The sequence below is a fragment of the Berghia stephanieae genome, chromosome 6 (genome assembly GCF_034508935.2).
Source record: "Berghia stephanieae isolate SIO BIC M18660-M18661 chromosome 6, UCSD_Bste_1.3, whole genome shotgun sequence".
Classification (NCBI taxonomy): domain Eukaryota; kingdom Metazoa; phylum Mollusca; class Gastropoda; order Nudibranchia; family Aeolidiidae; genus Berghia; species Berghia stephanieae.
The window spans coordinates 22,708,620-22,734,211 of NC_088365.1; the positions used below are offsets into that span (position 1 = coordinate 22,708,620).

General features: G+C 35.4%; 1 protein-coding gene across 6 annotated transcripts in view; it reads right to left on the reverse strand.

The window, feature by feature from the left end:
* Positions 1–25,592, reverse strand: part of LOC144974685 (protein O-linked-mannose beta-1,2-N-acetylglucosaminyltransferase 1-like) — a 68,001-nt gene that overhangs the window by 20,014 nt on the left and 22,395 nt on the right. For 4 of the 6 annotated variants that reach the window (XM_078917808.1, XM_078917806.1, XM_078917805.1 and 1 more), the window contains 11 exons: positions 23,808–23,913; positions 22,294–22,352; positions 21,788–21,838; positions 19,922–20,006; positions 18,707–18,833; positions 14,506–14,572; positions 13,602–13,785; positions 11,644–11,753; positions 10,979–11,063; positions 7,029–7,155; positions 5,839–5,877 (listed from right to left, as the gene is read on the reverse strand). In XM_078917808.1, coding sequence (XP_078773934.1) covers positions 5,839–5,877; positions 7,029–7,155; positions 10,979–11,063; positions 11,644–11,753; positions 13,602–13,785; positions 14,506–14,572; positions 18,707–18,833; positions 19,922–20,006; positions 21,788–21,838; positions 22,294–22,352; positions 23,808–23,913 — 1,040 coding nt within the window. The remainder of the gene's footprint in view (positions 1–5,838; positions 5,878–7,028; positions 7,156–10,978; positions 11,064–11,643; positions 11,754–13,601; positions 13,786–14,505; positions 14,573–18,706; positions 18,834–19,921; positions 20,007–21,787; positions 21,839–22,293; positions 22,353–23,807; positions 23,914–25,592) is intronic. The other 2 variants (XM_078917809.1, XM_078917807.1) reach the window with 1 other exon arrangement.

Consider the following 25,592-nt stretch of genomic DNA (forward strand, 5'->3'; position numbering starts at 1 on the left):
AGAAGAATGAGTTTGTTAACAGACTTTGTTTTATCCAATCAGAAGAATGAGTTTGTTAACAGACTTTGTTTTATCCAATCAGAAGAATGAGTTTGTTAACAGACTTTGTTTTATCCAATCAGAAGAATGAGTTTGTTAACAGACTTTGTTACTGGATCAGAGCATGTATGATGTATTCATTTGGCTTATATTGCATTATTTCAGTTTTGTAAAACATGTTCCTCGCGGATTTTAATAATTTATGTAATAAATCAATATGAAAAAACTGTCCTATCAGAAGAAGGTGCTTGTCAACAGACTTTATTACTGGACCGATTTTGACATTTCATGGCTCAAAAATTTGTCTCAGTCTGATTTAACTTCCATGAGAGTATAAAAATCAAAATAAGTAAGTGCCTGTGCGTAATCGTTCTAATTTGGTGATTTGTCCACGTCAAACCCCATCCTATTTAAAAAATGTTTTCAGGTTAAATTTACAGTGAAGATGTGTTGCCAGGTTCATTGCACACACCAACAGACTTTATTACCAGATCGATTTTTATCGTTGATGTGTCAAAATATTCGCCTTATTCTATATGTTAATTTCCACAATAGTATAATAATTAAAATAGATAAGTGCCTGCTGGTAATGGCTTATACTTCCCAGCAAATATTGCAGGTTCCCCATTATTACCATAAATATGTACATAGAAAATGAAAAGTATGATTTATGACTCCACAAAAAGAAAACAAATTTTCAGCGACATAGTAAATTTCTTTATTCTAAGTCAGCCAATCTCAAATCAAGAATGTAATGGATAAACATCAGTATAAATAATTTAATGCGTGACCTTCTAATCTTTCTCGGATATCCATTTTACTAGTTTTAGCAATGACTGTGGTTAAATAATGCATTTAAGTTGTTATCATATAAGTTGTCAAAAGACCAGTTAAAAATCTATAAAGTCGGGATCCAACAATTTGTTATGATATAAGCAGACAGACCACTTTTGGAAACGTAGAGGATCTGGTTTTTCTCTGATTTGCCTATCCACCTAACAGTGATTGGTTTGCTGGGACTGTTAGATCTGGCAGAAAGTACTTTCCAATATATCAGTGTCTCATTCAATAGCTATCATGCTAGATAAACTTTAGCTCTGTGGATCTTGTAGTTCTGAATGCAATGGTTTCCTTTTTTAACAAAGAGGGTACAGCTATCAATTTTATATAAACCAACCAATGGCATCTATATATTTTATCAACAAGTCTAAAAGTAAATTGGCAAGCATCGGTTGTATCTTTAATTCTTACAACAAGAAACATTATGAAAAACAAAAGATATTTAAATGAACTGGAAATAATTTGTAGTAACAAGCAAACATGAAAGAATAGAATAAGAAATCTTTCTTTTATAACAATAAATTTCTACTACCACAGTGCCAGTCGCCTTTCACATAAAAACTGGAAAGAATTTATTTTGTCAAACAATTAACAATAAAAAACAAAAAAAACCCATTTTGTTTTAGTAAGTTGTTTTAGATTACATGGCATCTTTAATAAAATAAAACAATCAGCCCCATAGATCCAGCAGATCATGTGGTCAAGAATGTTAGCTGGTTAGGTAAATATTAGTGGTGCCCAGGTTTGAAAAATAAACAAATAATAATAATAATAATAATAATAATAATAATAATAATAATAATAATAATAATAATAATAATAATAATAATAATAATAATAATAATAATAATAATAATAATAGATGATGATGATGATATAATAATAATAATATATAATAATAATAATGATATATTATAATAATAATGATATATAATAATAATGATAATAATAATAATAATAATAATAATAATTAATAATAACTAATAAAATAAAATAATAATAATAATAATAATAATAATAATAATAATAATAATAACAATAATAAGAATAACAATAATAATAATAATAATAATAATAATAATAATAATAATAATAACAATAATAATAATAATAACAATAATAACAATAATAATAATAATAATAATAATAATAATAATAATAATAATAATAATAATAATAATAATAATAATAACAATAATAACAATAATAATAATAATAATAATAATAATAATAATAATAATAATAATTTTTATTATTATTATTAAATCAAAGACTTAACTACTAATTATAAAATAGCTAAAATTTTAAAGTTTTGTTTAGCGCCCATTCAGTTCAACTAGCATATTTTGAATACTGTCGATCTGAAACTCCTTGTCTTTTTCGACAAAACTGAATATAGCAGCATCAGAAAGAAACAAAACTCTTAATATGGACCGTTAGAACAGGAAACTATTCTACTGTCTGTTCCGATTTTATATGTCCTATTCCAAGGCTGTACAGGATGTCCAGCAAAATTTCAGAGTCATTTCGACGTTGAAACAAATTTACGACATAGGAAATTAAAATATTTTCATCTGAAATCAATGGTATTTATTTGTTCTTTATGCTCATATTACATTTACCTAAGCATCAACTTTCTATTTATTTTTTAAAAACCCATTAAAAACGTGTTATTACATGCTTGTGGTGGTGGTAGTAGTAGTAGTAGTAGTAGTAGTAGTAGTAGTAGTAGTAGTAGTAGTAGTAGTAGTAGTAGTAGTAGTAGTAGTAGTAGTAGTAGTAAAAGTAGTAGTTGTTGTTGTTATTGTAGTACATAGTAATAGTAGTAGTAGTAGTAGTAGTAGTAGTAGTAGTAGTAGTAGTAGTAGTAGTAGTAGTAGTAGTAGTGGTAGTAGTAGTAGTAATCTTTTTAAAATTTTAATTCTTTGAATCAACAAATTTACGAGTTTTTTAAGACCATGGATGCAAATTTACAACCATTTACGACCTTTACGACCAAGAGGTCAATTTATGACTTTTTTACGACTTTACGACTTTGTTGGACACCCTGCTGAAATACTCATTTTTGACAATACTTTTTACAGTCGACAACTTCTATCAGCTTAGTATTCTCTTCAATCTTTTAAACCTAATCAAGAAACAATGGAATGAGCTCTGTCAAGAACTGGTTGAAACCAAAAAAAAAAACAAAAAAAAATACAGGATTTACAAAATGTGTAGAAATGTGGAAAATATACAGAGAAATGATAATGTTTTTATGTTTTTAAGGGTTTTTCAGCACTTGCAACACAATAAGGTCATATCAGTGCCAGTAAAAAGGAAGAAAATGGGATAGTAAAACGTTCTAGAATTACAATTAAAGCACCCAAGAAAAAGGAAGACAGAGGGGAATTGGTTCAAATAGGAAACAGATGTAGATTCCAAGATCACACTTTCAAAATACTTAGTTTGAGATCACCTAAAAGTCTCATTGGGACACAAGCACAGATCCCCACTAAGAGGAAAACACTCAAATGATTACAAATCATATAAACAAAGTATAATACAGTACATAACAGAGAGATGATTTACAAGGAAAAAATATCATCTCCCAAAACTATCTATACCAACTAGAAGAAGAAGAAGAAGAAGAAGAAGAAGAAGAAGAAGAAGAAGAAGAAGAAGAAGAAGAAGAAGAAGAAGAAGAAGAAGAAGAAGAAGAAGAAGAAGAAGAAGAAGAAGAAGAAGAAGAAGAAAGAAGAAGAAGAAGAAGAAGAAGAAGAAGAAGAAGAGAAGAAGAAGAAGAAGAAGAAGAAGAAGAAGAAAGAAGAAGAAAAGAAAGAAGAAGAAGAAGAAGAAGAAGAAGAAGAAGAAGAAGAAGAAGAAGAAGAAGAAGAAGAAGAAGAAGAAGAAGAAGAAGAAGAAGAAGAAGAAGAAGAAGAAGAAGAAGAGGAATTTTTCAATAATCCAATCTTCATTCAATGTTGAGTAAAGTGACTTTGATTTAGGTGTTATATAAATTCTTATTATCATCATTATGTCTACAGTTGAACGAAATAAGACAAAGCCTTTGAAACTCATATCAAAGTCTCTATGAGGATTCAAACTCATGACGTTTCAGGTAAACACAAGTGTCTTACCACTGTGCCACTGGCTCAATCAAATAACTAGGCTGGAACAGGACATCATCAGAAATATACTCAATTGATTAAATCAGAATTATTGGTATTGTAGGGAAAATTTTCAGCACATTTGGTCAACTCTGTGTAACATTTCAATTTGAGATTAATTACAACTTTCTTTTTATTCTGAGCAGTTTTGTCATCGGAACGTAATCTGACACAGAAAAAAAATAGGAGAATTCGTTGTCTACAATATTGTAAAATTGGAGCCATCGGTAAACCCTCTCCACTTGCAGGTGTACAAACAGCAGGTTAGATACAGATTTAGTATTGTTAATTCAAACCTGGTACAGAGTTGAATGAGTACTAATCTAAATATATCTATTGGCATAAAAACAGTCAAGTTATACATTTGCTTTAAACACAGCCTTGGCCATCAGAAAATATGTAGGACAGTTTATATATAATTTTTATGTCAACTTTCTACTGTTTTAATTAAATTTTAACTATAATTAAAAATAAGAAAATGATTAGACAACAAAAACGTCCCTTCTAGTTAGTAATATATAAAGTCAATACAATATAAATACACAATCTTGCCTTGTTGTTGTCTCAGGGTTACTACTCATTTTTTTTCACAGAGTTTGATCTGGATTCTCAGGAATAAGACGTATAGTATGATGATTACTACACTTTTAACCGGCTTAGGGACTCAACAATGGATATTGAGAACGGGGCCCTTCAATAGTTCTACACACTGGATTTTATCACTATCCCTTTGTGTCTAGATTTGCGATTATTTAATCAAGCAGAGCTTCAATGCACCAAATTTTGTCACACTCCTTTACATCATGGAGATGTGATACTACAGACAAACTGGGATTCTCATCTCTCTTTTTAATATGTCTTTTTCGTGCTCTTCCTTCCTTAGTATTTGGAAAACTTCAGAAATTATTCCTGTCCCCTGAGACCTGTTGCTCTCACATCAATTATCATGAAATGTTTTGGAAACTTATTTTGTAAAGAATCAATAACCATGTTAGACCTCTTTTAGACCCTAATCAATATGCCTACCAAAGTAAGAGCAGTGTAGAAGATGCTTTCCCTACTTTTACAAATAATATCTACAAACATTTAGACATGCCTAAAAGCTACTGCAGCATTCTTTTTGTTGATTTTTCATCCGCCTTTAATATGATTCAGCCCCACCGCCTTGCTCATAAACTTTCTACTTTTAAAATAAACCCTTATATCATCTCCTGGGTGCTAGACTTCCTCATAAATAGAATACAATATATACAAGTAAGAGGAGATGTCTCCAATAACATAACTATAAATACTGGTGCTCCGCAGGGCTGTGTAATCTTTCCCATGCTTTGTATACTTTATACAAACGACAGTAAAAGCGCAGATTTAAACATACCCCTTTTAAAATTTGCAGACGATACTACTCTACAAGGATTAATCACTAATAATGACGAAATAAATTATAAGGAAGATTTAAATAAATTTGTTCTCTGGTGCGACAATAACCGCCTTGAACTGAATGTAAGTAAGACTTAAGAATTAATTTTAGACTTTAAAAAAGATAAGAATAACAAAGACCATATCACTATTAAAAATAAAAACAAACTACGTCGGGACGTATATACCAGTTATATCAATGGTAAAATTAATAAAAGAATGTACTTTTTACAGAAATTGTCCCAAGTTAACATTGACAAAACACTTTGTACGTTATTTTATAGATTGTAATAGAAAGTGTTTTGTTTTTTTGTATTATTGCCCGGGGTGGAAATTGTCTAAGTTCAGCAAAAGCTAACTTTGACAGGAATCGTAAAAAAGCTAACAAACTTACCACAGAATCCATGTCTTTTAATGATTTATAAAGAGAATGCTGTTTAAGAAAAATTGGAAATATTTTAGACAATCCAACTCATCCTCTAAATCATTAGATCACCAAGTCGAACAGAAGTGACCGATTGTTGTCAATCCGAACCAAAACTGAAAGACACCTCCGATCCTTTTTTCCTTACAGTTGCAGAATTTTTAATAAGGAAAATAATTTATAAATTGTGGTCTACGTCTGTTTTAACTTTGAATCTTCTTCTTTAAATTTACTCCATACCTACACTTTTTAAATATCAACTTATAAAATCACTTACTACAACTTTAACATTACCTATTTAATCTATATGTTCCATGCAATTTATAGTATGTAATTTTTCTCAGTCAATTTACAATATTATTATACTGCATCTAATTCTTAGCTTTTTACTAATTTTTTTTTCTTTTATGTTGACATCAATATACACTTTACTAGATATCTATATCTTTACAACTATATAATCTGTACGTCCCTTGAAATTTATACTATTTAATTATTCTTACAGCTTACAATATTATTTCTCTATACCTATAACCAAGTTTTACTTTATCACATTTATTTACGAATATTATATTTTTGTGTGCATCATTGTCGGCATTTTATAAGTCTGTACAAAAATTTTCTTTTTGGATGAATAAAGTACATTATTATCATTTTTATTATTGCTCACAAAACAGGTCAGTGTAACTGGACAACAATTATTTTCTCACACAGTTTAGCCATCTCTGTGTTATATTTTATGGATTTGTACGTGGATGTACTCTGATCTCATAGCACAGTTCAATCTTCTCTGAGTTATGATTTTAATGGTCTCTCGGCTCGCCACCTTTACTGCTTGTAAAATTACACACAGTCAGCCCTCCACTGTGCAAATCAGAATAGCAAGTGGTGTAGTGAGGCCTAATATCAGTTTCTATATCCTGGTGAGTAGTTTTAATTGGACGACTAAGAGGGGTTGTCAACAAAAGATTGCCTAGCAACAGGTTTGAAAATAACTTATGGTCAGCCTTAAGCTACTCTAACATTAAGACTTAAGATCTTCCACAGTGATGTGACAATGATGATGACGATGATTTTATGATGATGGTGATGATGAAAATGATCATACTTATCAATAAAATGCAAAAACAAGACACGATGGATATGAAGTCATCACTTACTTCTTCAAAAGTTGTGAATCCTTGAATTCCTATTTGGGTCACCATGTACCATATGTCTCGGAATCTCAAATTTTGAATGTAACCACTGCCTTTTTGGTTAAGTAAATCTTTTGTATTAAGTTTCAATCTGTAAATCAAAGGAAATATTTCAAAGATTTCCAGTTGTAGAACAATCATGATGATGTTGAGGACAATAATATCAATGTAAAACAATGATGATCATGCATGCAACAATAATTTGGTCCAGAGATTACAAATTTGACATTTTAATTTTATGGATTATCTGAATAGATAACAGTTTTCTCTTCAATCTGATACCTACTCATTAATGTTGTTGAACGATAAAAGATTGAAATAGGGAAATTCCAGTGCATATCAGATCCAACATTCAGAGAAATCTGCACTTAAAGTTCTCATACACATTACCATAGCAATGGCCATGCTACAATTAAGCCATCATTATGAAATTGATGTTTTTAAATAGTGCATGACAAACAAAATTTATTTTCCATTTGGTCCATAAGCAATTATACAAGTGCCGTCTGTTGACTGAGATGTGAAAGGCCTGAAAGTCAGTCAGTCAAGTTAACACTTGCGACTTTAAAGAATGGAATGAAATAATGAGGATTTAATAAAAAAACAGCTTACCCAATGAATTTGTACAAATTTATTATTAGGACTAAGTCAAGGAAAGGATTGTGAGGGTGTTGGTGTGGGGGAGGGGGAAGTTGTTGTCCTTCAGAGCCATTTGGCCCATGGAGCAGGAGTTTATCCTGGTTTCTATAGCATGAAATGGAAAATAGCAATTGCTTGCTACCCTTTGGATAGGACGCTAGTCTATCCTAAAGTACTTTCCACCAGATCTAACTGACCCAGCTACCCAATCATTACTGTGTGGACAAAAGTGTCCACGCGTAATTCCCTCCTTGGAAAGCTGGCAAACATGAACTGGGGAACTGACCCTAAAACTCTAAGGACCACAGCATTGGCCCTCAGCTACTCAACTGCGGAGTACTGCTCAGCTGTATGGGCCCGATCATGCCATGCCTCCAAGCTAGACCCCGAGCTCAACAACGCCTGCCGGATCATAACGGGCCAGCTGAGAGCAACACCATTACCACTGGTCTACCGTGCAGCAGGAATAGCCCCACCACACATCCGGAGGGAAACTCATGCCCAAATACAAAAATACAAACAGGAAATGGACCAGAGACACCCCCTTCATGACCACAATTGCCCCAAAAGCAGGCTCAAATCAAGAAAAAGCTTCCTCACAGTAGAGAGCCTTCACCCAGACCACTCAGCATTCTTCCGCCTGGACAAATGGGTAGAATGGGACAAGACAGCAAACGATGCCCTCCAGCCCCCAACAGAAAAGCTCCCAGCAGGCACAGACCTCAAGAGAAAAGAATGGGTGGCGTTGAACAGAGCTAGAGCAAAGGTGGGAAACACCGCCACCAACCTCTTTAAATGGAAAATCTCACCGGGCACTGAATGCCCATGCGGTCACCCCAGACAGACCATGGACCACATCCTGTCCGAATGCTCGCTGGGACCTCACTGCACCAATGCTGACCTGAGGGAATGCAACCAGACTGCCCGGGACTGGCTGACTCACTGGCGCGACAAGATATGATGATGACTGTGTGGACAACAGGGTCGGAAAAAATATCTCCTTTGCACACAGGATCAATCTTGGCTCCTTTGTGTGTGAAGAGGAGGACTCAACCAACTGGCCTATTGGGACCTCCATTGGACTAAGGTGCACTTTGAACTTTTTCAAACTGCTCTACCCACCTAGCAGTGGCTGGGTACATGAGTTTGTTAATCAAGTAGCAAGAACTTTGCCATAGACTAATGCTCTATCTTAAGGCTCGCAAGCAATTGTTACTGTCCATTTAGTGCAACTGAAAACATGACAAAGTCTGAAGGACTGCCTTTTTCAGAGAGTTTTTGTTTAGTCAGAGATTATTAGCCGTTCATAAGTGATCTGTCGAGTATAACTTATTTCAGCAAATCTGTAGTGGGTTTGTTATTTATACGTGAAAAGCACAGAGATCATTTTATTTTCCACTATCTTACATAGAAAAAGTTAATTTGACAGTTCCCCATTCGCAAAACAAAATAACAGTCAGGGAGGAGGCCAAAAGCAAATTGTCTCATTTCATGATAAGGAAAAACAAAAGAAAAGGGATATATACTCGAGTACGGTTTCCTCGAACTCATAGGAATGTCCCAAATGTTTTCCTTATTACTATTAGATCTGTTCCTCGGAACTAATTTCACACAGTCAGCGTAAAAAAAAAAAAATTAATCTAATTAAATGGGAATTTAATTCGCCCGGTGATTGCATTGATGCTCTCCCTCCCCCCTGGTCTATTCTTTTTCCAGAATATTTGTGCACCCCTATCCCATCCCCTGAAGCTTATTTGCACCCCACATCCCCTTTCCTTCTATTATATTTCAGCTCACAGATGTGTCGGTGAAAGAAAGATACCCTCTAGCCTCTATGCTGGCACTGTTATTTTACTAGCAGTATATTTGATTGAAAGAAAACCATTTTATATATCATGTCTCACCTCGACAAGATTAGGAAATGCCCAAAATGCCCCCCCCCCCCCCTCCCATTTATGAATTGGCCAAATTGCATGCAACTCCAGTCACCCACCTCTTTGGTATAATTGCGAAGCCCCTCCCCTTCTATTGAAGTTGGTCAAAGTGATCACCCCACCCTCCACCCCTCCCCACCTCCTACTATTTGATACACTAGAGTATTGTGGCATTGACAATTACTTATGTGTGTATCTAAATCTATCTATCTATCCACACTGCAGGTGTGTGTATACAGTTGTGATACACATGCAGACACACAACCTCTCATACACTCCATCGCCGTTTCGCTAAACTGACACCACTTGGCTTATTCTTATCACTTAGCCATTCATTCTATTTCAATGCCAAGCACCCTGGTTTGCTACAATGGTAAATGAATATTGTGATACAGCAACACACCCCCCCCTCCCCCCCCCCACCCACTCACACATACACACCAATCCATTGCCACATGTCATGAATAAATTAATCTCCCTTAACATACCAATAAAGTAAATAAATAATAAAGTTCCCTTTATTCATCCTCAAGCAGAAATTTAGGGTCTACTCCAAGGGAAGACTGAAATAACTCGGGCGTTAGCCACAGCGCAGAGCTGAAGGCCACATAACACAGTGAATATTCAAACTAGGTATATTTTGGGTTTGAAGCAAAGATCATACCGGTGATCCACACTGCCCCCCCCCCCCCCTTCCCCCCCATCAAGTCATTATGATAAGGCATGGTTTCCTTGGACTACGGTTTTCCTCAGACATTTTTGCATGTACCGAGGAGTTTGAGAAAACCAGGCTTGCGAGTATATATTATTGAACGATAAAAATATAACGAGGTTAATAATTAGAAAGAAATGAAAGAATACATTTATTCCACCCCTTCATTAGATATTTTTTAACAGAATGGTATGGTATTCGTACTTCTATTCACCATAATTTGTATCTTTCTCCTTCTGCTTGAATGACAATTTAACCCAAAACTAAAAACGTTGGATTTGTATTCATGCCCACCAAAAGATTATTTTTAATTGCCAATAAGCTGTCTTTTACAAATTTTTATTCAACGTATTCAAAGCATTATTCAACGATTACATATTTACTAAGAAATGATAGGGTTTTCCACTGGGAGGTGTGGAATAATTGTATTTATTCTCCACCATAAGGAATTGAAATTAATCCAAAGTTTTCAAAAGTTTGTGGCTATAAATTCAAATTCTAGCACCTAATTCATCCCAACATTATACAGTTTTCAGACTGCGAAGTAGAGAGGTAGGAGTCCAAGACTCCATTTTGGTTTACAGTGATAAATCATATGGGCAATTATTAGAGAAAGAAAAATCACTGACTTGGTAGCTGCTTCGTCCGCAATGACAATGATGACCAAGGTTCCTTCAGTCAAAGTTTCGAAGAAAAAGTCAATATCTGAACTCTCTGTACAAAAAAATGAAATATAAATAGTGATCAATTAAACTTCTTTTCAATGATATTGAAATTGATTGTATGTAAGTGTTACAACTTCAAAACGTAATATCATGTATCTAGAAGGAGACAAACAAAACTGCTTAAAAAACTAAAGTACAATATCTATTCATCAAAAATATTAATTTGTCTCGATTAAAATTACACAAAAAGCCTCAGATGCAGGATCAGAATTTCCAACACCACCCTATGCCTGAGATTCCTATTCAAGGGTAGCCTCATTTATACCTTTTACCACCACCGATACCACTTCCAGTAGAAGATCCCTATCTCTGGGCATCTTCCCCCCCCCCCCCCCCTCCCTGCCCAATCCATGTGGCAAACAGTCTCTGCATAAAATCTCTGTTTCTAAGCACTCCTTTCTCAATGCCAGCACCACTCTCTACTTTAATTTTCTGTTTCTAAGCCTGCCCTCTACCCCATCAACCACACTCTGCCTAAGATCCAGCTTCAGTCAAGATCTTTATTTTTCCGATGCCAAAACAAAATGATCTTAAGGATATTACACCAATACCGGTAAAGTGATACATACCTGTTACATAGGAATCAACACGAAGAAATGACTCTGCTTGGAAAGTATTTGGATTCACAGTAATGATATTGAAACCTCTGCCTGCATTGTTAAGATTTGCGGCCATGAGACTACAAAGGATAAAAAGATAAAAGTCTTGATTAAAGGTCAGTTTGGTATTACTGACAAGACATTGATCAGTAAGGGGTCCTCACTATTTAAACCCTATCCTCAAGTGTCATCCCTTCTATTCTAATGCTAAAATATCTCTCTCTCTCTCTCTCTCTCTCTCTCTCTCTCTCTCTCTCTCTCTCTCTCTCTCTCTCTCTCTCTCTCTCTATATATATATATATATATATATATATATATATTCGAATTTTTAATCTTAATTATAATCTCCTTCAGCTGTGATAAATCGTTTATCAAGGTATTATATTTACTTTAAGCTTTTTTGTTCATAACAAACCCCTTTATTCTGCTGCACTTTTCAAAGCTTGTTGTACTCGTTTCCATTTATCATCTGGTGAGTTGTTTTCTTTTTGTATTTTCCAAAGTCGTGTATGTCAGGTAGTCACAAAAAATGTGCCACTATTTTTTTCTTTCTATTGTAAAAAGTTATAAATATATCTTTGTAAAATTTCTATTACTATTTGAACTATGCTTTATTAATAGAATTGCAAAAAATCAAAATAGTAGATTAATGGTTTTTGAATAATATAAAATCTTGTAACACCACCTAAAAGTTTTGATATAGAAAAGATGGCACAAATTATTGTGGCATTTGCGCATTGTAATTTTTAAAAGAAGACATTTGTTGCTATGCCTGGGAAATTCTCTACTGATGATTAGATAAAACTATTGGAAGAAAATCTTTTGTCAGACTGTGAACACCGTTATCAGGAAGGAATTTCATTTTTCAACAAGATGGTGCCACATCCCATATGAGCTTTTCTTTGAAGTAAGAATATTTCTTTCATAAAGACAACGGGTTTACGCAATTTGGAATTCTTTGACCGAGAAGGTTTATTGTGGACAAAGATCTGCATTCACAGAAGAAACCTTGAGAGAAAGAATTATTTTATGCTGAGCAGAGATAACCATTGAGGAAATTCGGAGTTGCATTCCAAGTTGGGAAAAGAGATGATGTTGGGTTATTAAAGAGGACAGTGGTACTATGGATCGCTTGAAGTGCCAACTTTGCAATCGTTGGACCAAAATAGGCATGTGAGTGTGCTTTATAAGAGCTTTTTTTAAAAAGAGCTTTTATATAGCACAATATCCACTAAACGTGCTCAAAGCGCTTTACAAGGGGTTGTTGGCCAACAGCAACATTTAACATTTAGGATGGGACTTGATGCCAGTCAGGCAATAGTACATTTTTTTTTTTTAGATGATTTCTTAAACGATTGAAAATAATGTTTATGGTGACATTATTCATGTTTGCTAAAAATGGCAACAAATGATAGGATCATGGCCATTTTACTCTCTGCAATGTTGAATCATTTTTCTCTGATATTGTATTTCTAAACACGGTTATGAAAAATCACTGAATCTGTTTTGTTTCTCAATTCATATTCATAAAACTTTGATAGTCTAAGCATAAGGATTTGTTTTATTTGTAAGAAATCCAATGAAGAGTCTCAGAGATACTAGCAGACAAAAAGCGGCACATTTTTTTTGTGACCACGTGATATTTTTGTCATAACACAGCTGTTATTTTCAATAAGAAAAGTATTGCTCTTGCAAATTAATTGTTTGGTGCAAAAACCACTTAAATGCTTGTTTCTTCAATACTGCTTCTTATGTCCAGCCATAATGTAAAAGACCACATTGGTCATTCATTGATGTCAGTGATTTCAGGAGCAATGAAAATTTTTATCTATTATCTAAAAGGCTAAAAATTATATTTTCAGCAAATGTCTCACTCTGACATAATACCCCATTAGGAAAAAAAGTTTTTTTAAAAAGCCTTCACTTACACAAATCCATTTATACAAACATTCGGAACAGCTTTGTTTCTGCCTCCTGTACTGATGGAGACAGACATGGAATTGGATGGGCAAGGCTGAGGAAGACCACAATTATCAAATCGTTCTCCATACTTGATTTCACTGGCATTTAGTACTTTGAAATCAAAGTGTGCAACTTCAGTCATTTTTCCCACTGAGAAAATCAAAATAGAAAGAAATTTTTTTTTTTTAATATAAAAATATTTAAATATCACACCCAGTTGGCAGGAGTCCTAATAGCTCATGTGTTATAGCATGAACCTGACAAAGAGACCAGAATCAATCCTGGGACTACTCTAGATTTTTTATTTTTTTATCCTTCTCACTTTTCTAATCTCAACAGAAATGGTGCTCTCATAGCATTGACATATTTTTCTTACAAAATTCAGTCATCTCAAGGAAAGAATGACAGAGGTGATCAATGCTAGATATTTTATTATGTTGAAAGTCATGAATAATTATCTACTGATGCCAATTCGTAAAATATTCTGATATGAGGTTGGAATCAAATATTACTACTTTTGCCTTGGCCTGAATTGTGATGTGTGTGTCAATAGCTGTATGTAGCGTTCAACTTTAATTTGTCATGTTCACAATGGGGAAAAGTAAAGAAAATGTTTTTCTCCCTCCCTCCCTCCCTCCCTCCCTCCCTCTCTCTCTCTCTCTCTCTCTCTCTCTCTCTCTCTCTCTCTCTCTCTCTCTCTCTCTCTCTCTCTCTCTCTCTCTCTCTCTCTCTCCCCCTCTCCTTCTCTCTCCACTTCGGTAACAAGGTCAATTAAAATTCATAATCATAAATCAGTCAGTAATAAGAAATAAGAAAAGCAAAAAAACAAAACCACATCAACATTCAAATGAAAGTAAAACCATCACTTACTTGGCACAGAAAAACAACCAGCTTCTTCTATTACGTCAGCAAATTGTGAATGTTTTCTGGATGAATACTGAAAGTCAAATGATAATAAGGATTTCAAAACTTATAACTTATGTGGTGGTGGTGGAGGGATAAATGAGACATTTATATTTATATAAGGTCTGAAATAATATATATATTTTTCTTTCCACATTTGAAATACTTTTGGGTCATTCCAGTATAAGAAAGATGATACGATAATGAATCATCAAGAGATTTTATATCTAGAGTTTGGCTGCCTCTACACTCAAGCAAAAGTTGTCCAAGGAGATTAATTCAAAATGAGAGCCCCCATCGCCGCCACAAAGTTTTTATTCCCTGTCGTCTTCTGGCACTTTTCTACTCACTTCATTTCTTGTTATTATCAACATAAGTTCCTGCTCCACTCACTTTTCTGAATAAAAAAAATTCACCCCAAATACCGGAGCATACTCAATGTCTCATCGTTATATGTTTGTGTTGAGAATATCGGCTATTAAATAATATCTTTTAAATATACACTCACAAGTTCGGAATAAAGGCCAGAGGTCTGGCCTATCTCAATTTTTAAAATTAATATATAAAGTGTTGCTATTGATTCTTGGTTGTATACAATAATATTACTAACCTATTGGAAGTAGCATACAATATCTAGGTCATTGACCCCACTGTTGGAGGTCAAATATATAATAATACCTTGGTCAATCAATATTATAATAATATCTGACATCAATGGCATACACCAATCAGATACACAAAATGTGTATTGATTGACCATAGAGGATGATAATGAAACTAACCATAACATACACTTTTAAAACAAATTTTCCATTTTGCATATTTCATCTCATTTTCTTGTATTTCCGTATTTGTTATCAAAATCCATACTAAAATATGGAAAATCATACTGGTTGGCAAGTCTGCTTCTCCCATCTCATGGAGCTCGACATTCTTGCCTGTGGAACCATGTGCCTTAATAGGAAATATGGCCTGCTCAAGAGCATGATTCCTAAGCTCACCAAATAGAACCCCGAGATGAAGGTGTTGACCAATGGGGCTCTCAATCTTCTTCGTTCACATGACAAGAGAGAGGTGAACATTTTGACTACTGTGCATGGCAGCAGCCTCTTATGGTTCTCACACTACTATGTTATGACGATCGACCCAATCAGCAAAGTCCGGTCCGCACTCTTGCACCGTCGCGACCCCGCCCGGTAGCATCGTCATAACACACCGTTCAACTAGATGCTCTGCCATTTCGGGTTCTTGCCCACATCTGGTACATGTGGGACAGGTGGAAAGTCCCCAATAATGAAGCGCACTTGCTGTTAGGCAGCTCCTCGACCGAAGCCGATTCGCAGCCACCCAGTGTCTCCTCTTACTGGTATCAAAGCCTGGCAACTTCTCACCAAGCTTCGAGGAGTGTACGTCCCCGCCCCCTTGAGGGATTGAATTCGCCCAAACCGACTTCCATCTCGTATATGCATCTCTGTCCGTAATCAGGGAAGCTGCGTACAACGGTTGCCGGGACTTATTTCGCTCGAAACGGGGGCGCCATCCATAATGCGCTTCAGAGGGATATCCCCATTCCCTCTCTCTCGGATCTTATTCAGCCAGTTAACCGTAATCGTCTCCCTCCGGACATCGGGGGGCTGGATCGCTGCCATTATTGGGCCCCATTCTCTAGGAGTTGTTGCCAGCATTCCTGACACTATGTGCATCGACTTGCGAAGTTTTACATCTACCTTCTCAACGTTTCTGCTTCTACCCCACATTGGAGTGCAATAGTCCGTGGTGGAATAGCTAAGTGCCAGGGCGGACATTCTCAGGAGTGCTTGGCTAGCGCCCCAAGTCGATCCTGCCAGCTTCCTCAGAAGACTGTTGAGTTTCTCTATCTTTCAGGCAACTCCTTCGAGATGCACTCGATAGGTAAGGCTGCGATCCAGCGTCACCCCTAAATATTTTTGATGTCTCATACGAGGGTGGCTGGTCCCCGACAAGGACGCTCAGTTTACGGGTATGCCATGCACTGCATCGGTGGAATGCAGTGGCCACGGTTTTTGAAGTGTTCATCTTCAGGTACCACTTGTCGAAGTAGGATTTGAGTCTGGTGACGTCCTCGCTGAGTACACTCTCGAGATGGGTCCACACTTTACTCTTGAGTAACGAGTGCCCAGTCGTCCGCGTATCCCAGCCTCAGGGAGGAAGTGTTCGGCCTATCGCAAATGTAAACGTTAAGCAACATTGGCGCAAGTACAGAACCCTGAGGGACCCCATTCTTCAATTTCCTTACATTACTTGTAGCGTCTCCCAGCGCAACGTGGAATTGTCTTTCCCCTAAAATCGAAAAGAACAACTTCTAGGTCTTTTTGCACCTAATGATCTTTGCAAGTTTGAGCATTAATCCTTCGCACCAGACCGTATCATATGCCGCTGATAGGTCTATAAATACAGCGCCTGTTTGTTGTTTCCTCTCGTACCCTTGGTCAATATGCTCTGTAAGGGCAATGACCTGTTTCATGGTGCACCTGGCTTCCCTGAAGTCCGTCTGCTCGGGTGGCGGGGCAGCGTCTAGGACAGGCCCCCATCGGTTTAATAGAACACGCTCCAACAATTTGTAAAGACAGCTCAGTAGAGATATGGGTCTGTAACTGTCAGCCTCCTTTGCCGGTTTCCCGAGCTTCAGGATGGCAACTATCTTCGCATGCTTCCACTCTTGTGGGAGCTTTCCTTTTGCAAGGACGTCAGACATTGCCTCTGCCAGCCAGACCCATGCCCTGGGGCCCAGATGCGTCACCATATCGAGATATACGCCGTCTATCCCTGCTGCTTTGCCGTTCTTCACATTGCTAATGTCTGCACCCACTACTCTGGGACTCATGGATGTCGACAGGATGGATCAACTGTGTGACTAAGGAGCCGACTGTGAAGCTGAAGGCCATCCATGAGTATATCAAATTCATGGGCATGGTAGAAAGAAGTGACCAGATGATGGGGAACAATGCCTTCAGGAGACGGATCGTCAAGTGTTCATGCTAGGCATCCTGAATTCCTACCCCATCCAGAAAGCTACATCTACTGGAAAGAAGCTTTGCCACCGTGTCTTCCGATGAGATCTAGTTGTGCAGCTGGTGGAGTGGACCCCAATTCCCCAATGCCTCAGCACCACCTGGATTGATGTCGGAGACTCAGCTATCTTTCGCCTCACAGCTCGTCACTTTGTCTCTTTCATAGTTCCGAAGTTCGACCAGAAGAACAAATATCCCCAGAGGGATTGTGTTGTCTGCACAGAGCCAGGAAAGATACTTTCATCTTGCTATGAATGTCGGATCTGCAATGTGGGACTTCACGTTGACCCCTGCTTTGAGCTCTACCACAGTGTGAAGGACTACAAGCACGGCTTCAAGCGACTGAAAGAAGGTCACCATCATGAGAATGGAGATCAGGGCAAGTGCATCAGCCCTTGTCAGGGCTACCCATCATTCCTTTTGAGGACTAACCATCAGTCCTTTTCAGGGCTACCCATTTGTCCTTTTGGGGACTAAAACCTTGTAGTGGGCCACTGGCAGTATCAAGCCTGCAACCTGTTTTCATAACAGGGACTCAGAGAGGAAGGTATATTTTTTAAACTGTGTATTTTCAGAATTGGATTATTTGTGATATGTGATTCAGATTTGGATTATTTTATGGGGGTAATTAAGGACTCTATGCACTTTACTCTGTTTATTACACACTTTATTACTGTAAGAATGTACATCTACCAATGAAAATAAAAGCATATATTATCTTTTATTTGTCTTATACCAGGGTATTATGCAAAAATTATTAATGTAAAAAATCCTTAAAAATCTAAATTTGAAATGTCCTTATTCATATTTATTTTAACAAATAGACAAAACATTCATGTATATTTTGTATTGCAAATTACTGGAAAAAAAATTCAGTCAACAGCGATTTGTGTCATACATGCAATACTGGCACAAATTAGCTGCGAGAGGTGCCGTGTTTACATACATAGCAACAGCCACTTATCTATGCACTTCCGGTTTTGAATGTCACGGGGATTAAAGTGCTTTGTGATGTTTTTTTTTCATTTCTTTCATACCTTTTTTTTCTGTAAAGAAAGTATTCAAAAATCTCATTGTAGCATGATATTTCTTAAAGAATTTTCCTTTTCACTTCTTACTTTTTCAATAGCTTTTCCTTGCTCTAAGCCCCTCATCCCGACCATGATGAAGTTCTCCCGCATTCCGAGCTTATGGATCAATTTACTGCCATATTTGGACAACCATACTCGGGTTCCTTGATCAAGTCTAAAGAAGAGACACGATTTTGATTTTAAAAATTAAAAGATATCAACCACTAAATTATATGCTTTAAAAAATAATTTTAAGGATTATGAATGTTATTTAATCATTGTGAGAGTAAATTGTTCATCTATAAAGCGACTACAACGTTTATCTCCTAAAAACTAAGAATTTTTATATTTTCAAGTAGGCAGGTCTGTTATAAAATAAAACCACGAAATAAAAAAGCTCGACTTCAATGTCAAAGGAGCGGTAAATATAAATAAATATAGAATTATTGTTTACTTTTACAGTACTGTTTCATGCCACTAAGGCAATCTACGGGAAGAGTGTGTAATCGTTATTGTTGAAGTTATTGTTATATTAAATCATGTTATGATACAATTATAGTGCTCGACATGTTGATAACAATAATGAAGCAAATTATTATTGAGATATTTACCATATTTACATCGATGTAGACTACAATAAAGAGGTAAATATCTGAACAAACAATGTTTAGAATCAACTGCTAAACAAACAATGTTTAGAATCAAGTTTAATTTACCAAGCCACAGTCACCGAAACTAAAACAAACAAGCAAGAAAAATATGTAGGACTAACGGAAAATAATTTCAAAACAAGATACAACCTCCATACCTCAACATTTAGAAACACTAACAAAAAAACATCCACAAAACTCAGCGAACATATTTGGAAATTAAAAGACAACAAACTAGAACACAACATTTCACGGAAAATTTTATCTAAAGGAACAGGATACACACCAACATGAAAACAATGTAGCTTATGCCTGGAAGAGATATATACTATAATCAAACACCCTCATGAAGCCACACTCAACACGAAAAATGAGATGTACAATATGTGTCCACATCGCCAGAAGTACTTATTAATCAACTACAAACCGGAACCACTTCAGCAAATAACAACAGACAACAAACCAAACTCATGTAAAACACAGTCCTGACGATGGCTAAAAGGCCTGAAACATCGATGTAGACTGACTCCAACATTGTGGTAAATATTAAAATTATATATATATATATATATCTATATAACATAAAATATATATATATAACATAAAAACTCACCTCTGACTTGCATCATCAAAGCTTGCCACCAGAATGATTTCATCAGATGTAACTCGCTTTTTCAACAATCGTAATAAATCAGTGTCTGTATAGCATTGTAAGAAAAAAAGTTTATCTTAAAATATGCCAAAGCTCAAGATTTGATTTCTTGAAGCAAATTTGTTGATATGCTTGGATAAAATTGCATTGCTAACTATATAAGAGACTGAAACTGTTATGTTATTAAGGATTTTACGGTGCTTGAAACAAATATAGGACATATCAGTGCCAGTAAAAAGGAAGAAATTGGGATAGTAAAAAGTTCTAGAATTACAATTAAAGCACCCATGAAAAGATGGGACAAAGGGGAATTGGTTCAAATAGGAAACAGATATAGATTCCAAGAACACACCATCAAAGTACTTAGTTTGAGATCACCTAAAAGTCTCATCCATACACAAACACATGTCCCCACTAAGAGGAATACACTCAAATGTTCTAAATCATATATAAAATGTAAACAAAACATAATACAGTGCTTAACAGAGAGATGATTTACAATGAAAAAAATATCATCTCCTAAAACTATACATTTGACTGTTTCCCTCCCAGTTAGGGTATCCGGCTCATCTGAAATGACAAATGTACGCAATTCAAGAAAGAAAATGTTAGATTGTTTGTAAAAAAAAAAAAAAATAAGAGTAGATTGGAGAAAAAATGTCTACAATTTGAAAATGTAACCCTTCAATCTTCTCACTCTTTGTCATTAACTAATTCTTATAACAATTTTGTGTGGTTGAAAAATTTCAGAGACTTAAGGAAAAATTTAGAATAGCATCATGAAGTACTGCAAACAAAGCACTTACCTGCGTAAACTAGTGACAATTGATCAAATATATATTGCAAGGACCATGGAGAAAACAAACAAAAAGCACGAGAAATAGGATAAAAACAAATTTTTAAATCAAATGTTAATAATTGAGTCTCATGACAAAAACATACAATCTGCGAGAAAAAGCATAAAATATTACAAAGGGGAGAAATGCATATAAATATGCTTTAATGGTGTACAGTTGGCAGCCTTGTACGGCAAATCTTCTGATGAAAAATAAATAAATATATATATATTTACAAAACTGTCTTGGCGTCTTCATCATATTCAAAGCAAAGTCCCCTCATTGCTTCCTTCAGTGGACCAAAAAGATGGAAGCCCAAAAGTGTCAAGTCTGGTGAATAAGGAGGGTGAGACAGCATTGTCCATCAATTACCTCCCTTTTCCTGACTCATGTGTGGAAGGACATTTTCATGAAGAAACAGTAACTGTTCCATCTCCAAATCCAGTTTAACTTGACAAATTACTGCTTTCAGTCGCTTCAAGGTCTATTTGTACCCCGCTATCTCATCAAAAGAAGTTCTATCAGATCTGATCAATGCTTCAGTCTTTATCTGATGATTCACTGTTGACACTGCTTGGACCGAGACCATCATGAGATTTGTCAGATAAAGACATGTTTGAGGGGGTTTCAGATTAGGTGTTGGATTGCATCTCATTTTCTTCTAAATGACGAGATACACATTCAACCCACATAAAAACACTGCTTCTGCGAAATGCTTGAGTTTCATCAACTTTCCCAAGGCGTTTAAAAATGTTACTCAAGGTTTCTTCTTCAAAAACCAAAAATTCAATAACAGCTTCCTGTCGCTGACGGACATTCGTGGGGGCAGCCATTTTAAACTGCCACAACTTTGTCAAAATTTGACAGAATTAAATTTTTAACTTTTCGTTTAAAAAGTACATTTATAAGTTCAATTGAGCCAAATATGACGTCACATGATTTGTCTCATTAGTTTTTGACTCACAGAAAAACAAATAAACAATCAACTCACCATCTTCATATGTGTCATAGGATTTTACAGATCTTGCAATTTGAGTTTTATCTGAAAAAACATTTCAATCACAAAATACATTGAATTCTAAGAGATGTGAATCATATCTCATAAGTTAGAGCAAGAAACTTCACTTTATTCAGTAATAAAATCAGTATTAGCTGAGTGAATAACCAGCTGAAATATTCAATACTTTGATAGCTGAAGATTTTGCAAGTCCAAACTTCATCTCGAATTTCTGCTAAGAATTATCGGGACCCACATTTATTGCAGTCTTAAAATGATAACTGAATGCAAATATTCAACCCTGACACGCCAATTCTATAAAATATGCTGTGAAGCAAAAGGCATGCAAAGCTATGCATAATTCAAAACATTAATAAACTTACTACAAAGTAATAAAGTGGCATCCGTGATCCATTTTCTTCCTTATTTCATTACATTGACATGGGAAACATAAAATATTTTTTTAAATTTATAAACGAGTGATTTTTATAGCAACTTACAGTTGATAATGACAACATTCAAGCCTCGGTGAACATTCATCAAATCACCACCCATATATCTGAAACAATATTTGATTAACTTTTTAATAAATCTGAATCAGTAGTTCAGTATTGCTTTTTATCCATGAAACATATATGGCAAACAACAGACATATTTATCAAAAAATTTCAAAAAGTAATGAATAAAAAATCATATACCCTGCAGGAAATAAATACCCATAAATATGTAAATGTTGCTGCTCGAAGCTCGAAGATATAAATAATAATGTGAAATTGAATGTAAGCTTCAATTTAATTTAAAAAACAGATCAAATGAACGTTTTGGGTTTCCCCTTTATCAACAAAACAGGATGAATGAAACACCACAGATGAATGAGATGATGTGGTTGTGGCGTAGTTAAGATGAATAAACAAAACATTGGTTGGCAGGAAATTGTATGCTCCTTTGTAAGGAAGCACGAATTAAAATAGAATTATTAGATATTTCTAAAAAGTGTGCAATTAATTAAGTGAAAAGAGGGGAGGCGGGGAGGAACTGTGTAATGCAGTTTAGAAAGTGAAATATAAAAACAGTCTACACGTGAATATATCTGATGAATCCAAGAATTGTCTCCCTTGTTGTACCATATCTATCATAATCAATCCCTCTGCATCCTCTGTATGCATTACCATTTTACTATTAGTGAGAATGTGAGATACGCCTTGTGAACTATTACGACAATCATCATCATTACCATTCTACTATAAGTGAGCATGTGAGATACGCCTTGTGAACTATTACGACAATCATCATCATTACCATTTTACTATAAGTGAGCATGTGAGATACACCTTGTGAACTATTACGACAATCATCATCATTACCATTTTACTATAAGTGAGCATGTGAGATACGCCTTGTGAACTATTACGACAATCATCATCATTACCATTTTACTATAAGTGAGCATGTGAGATACACCTTGTGAACTATTACAACAATCATCATCATTACCATTTTACTATAAGTGAGCATGTGAGATACGCCTAGTGAACTATTACAACAATCATCATCATTACCATTTTACTATAAGTGAGCATGTGAGATACACCTTGTGAACTATTACGACAATCATCATCATTACCATTTTACTATAAGTGAGCATGTGAGATACGCCTTGTGAACTATTACGACAATCATCATCATTACCATTTTACTATAAGTGAGCATGTGAGATACGCCTTGTGAACTATTATGACAATCATCATCATTATCATGAACATCATCATCATAATCATTAGAATTGCACTTTGTACATTTTGTCCTAGGCTGAAGCAGCTATTCTATATATAAATACTGTTTAGTTCTTTTATGACTATCTTAAAAAGGCTGTCAACAGCATATAAAGAATTAAAGGGGTGCGAGCTGGCATATGTTAAATATTTATGAAGATGTGTGAAAGTCATGAAATTGCAGCCATTGAAAAGAAAATAAGATTTTTCAAAGATGAAAGTTAAAGTAAAGAAAAGCTCACAGTTCTCCCTGGAAACATATAATTGGCCCTTTGTCCGTTTTCTCCCCTGATCGAATGTAGAATGAAAACTGGTCTGGTTTGCAGGCCACGTGACAGACATTGTGTGCTGGCATAAAGTAAAATAATACAACAGGTTACGTATCTATTAAATCTCTTGTGGAAATGCACAAGTAGGTGATCAAACTAATTTATTTTGATTTCCATTTATATTTAACTGTAAAAATGAAAAGCACTTTCTACACTATTGAATCCATAACATTACAAAAATGCTTTTTTTAAAAAAATTTCTCATACACTAATTACAAAACAGTATAACACTATTTGGAAGGGGGGGGGGGGGGGGGGGGGGGGGGGGTGATAGCCAAGGGGTAAAGCTTTTTTTGTTTTTGTTTGTTTGTTGCTTTAGGTCTCTTCCGACACAATTGAGGTTATATGAGAGACCGCTGAAACAAAAAAACAAGCAATCTAACAAAAATAGTACAAATGTAAATCAAAATCATAACCTAAAGATATCATAAGCTAAATTATAAATAACCAAGAACAAACAGGCAAAAGATTTACAGAAAAAAAAATATCCCCTGTCAAAAATACAATCACAAACCAAAGAAGCAGGATAGGCTAGTAAAGAGAAGAAGAAACGACATCACTATCGGATCGTACACCCATGCGAACATCATAGGTATATGATTCAAGGGTGATGCTCCCATCCAACCACCCGCCAAGGGGTAAAGCAGCTGCCTCACAAATTAAGAATAGTAAAGTAGAAAGTCACACATTTGTCGTTTTGGTAGCCGAGTGGTAAGATGACTTGAATAATTTTTATATTTTTTTAAAACTCTAGAAAGACTTTCCAGAAATCCTAAGACAATAGAATTCAACAGTCGTAACGTCACTTCCTTCTTAATGATGCATGGTAACTTAGTAACACTGGCTCTAAACTATCGGAACAATGGCAGACGCCCGTATGAAATATTTCTCCGGCGAGCATAAAAGCGTATCCAGAGGGAAAAAAAACACATAAATTTGATCATGTTTTGACTTTTACACATTCTGATCACAAGACATATGAAAAGTTCTCGCCAGCTTGAAGAATAAAAAGTAATGATTTTCTTTGTTTAGAACCAAGATGGCCACCGTTGCCAGGCGGCGTGACATCAGACCACTGAATGCAATTGCAGGAGGTCCTGATAACTGAGTTGGTACAGCACTCGCTTCACACCTCAAGGGACCCTTGGTGCAACAAGGGTAACAAGCAATTACTATTATCCGTTCATCACTGTAGAAACCGGGATATACGCCCAGCTCCATGGGTTCTGAAGGACTACTGAATCAACTGCAACACGGAAACAGGTAAGAAAACTTAAGACCATTAAAAGGTTTTATCACAATATTATTTGAAAATGACAACACTTATTTGCCAGGTACTAGACTTGGATTTTATCCATACATTTAACCCATTGCGGCCCAAATCGCCCATAATAAAACATCTCCAACAGTTCAAATCGCCCGATATCACCTGCCAGGTACCCAGCATCTTTGAACCTGTAAACTAAAAACGTGTGTAGAACCACTTCTTTTTTTATTTAGAAAACGAAAGTAGAGAAAGAGTGAAAGTGAAACTAGAAATTTCCCTATCGTTTTTATCTCAATTCGTTTGTCTGCTGTGATTTTTTAAAAGTTTGTCGACCAAATCGGTTGTGATAACGTCCTTTTTTTCTTTTCTTTTTTTTTTTTGCTGGAATGGCGTTTGAATTCCTCAATTCTCGGGCATGATCAACGTTTTTT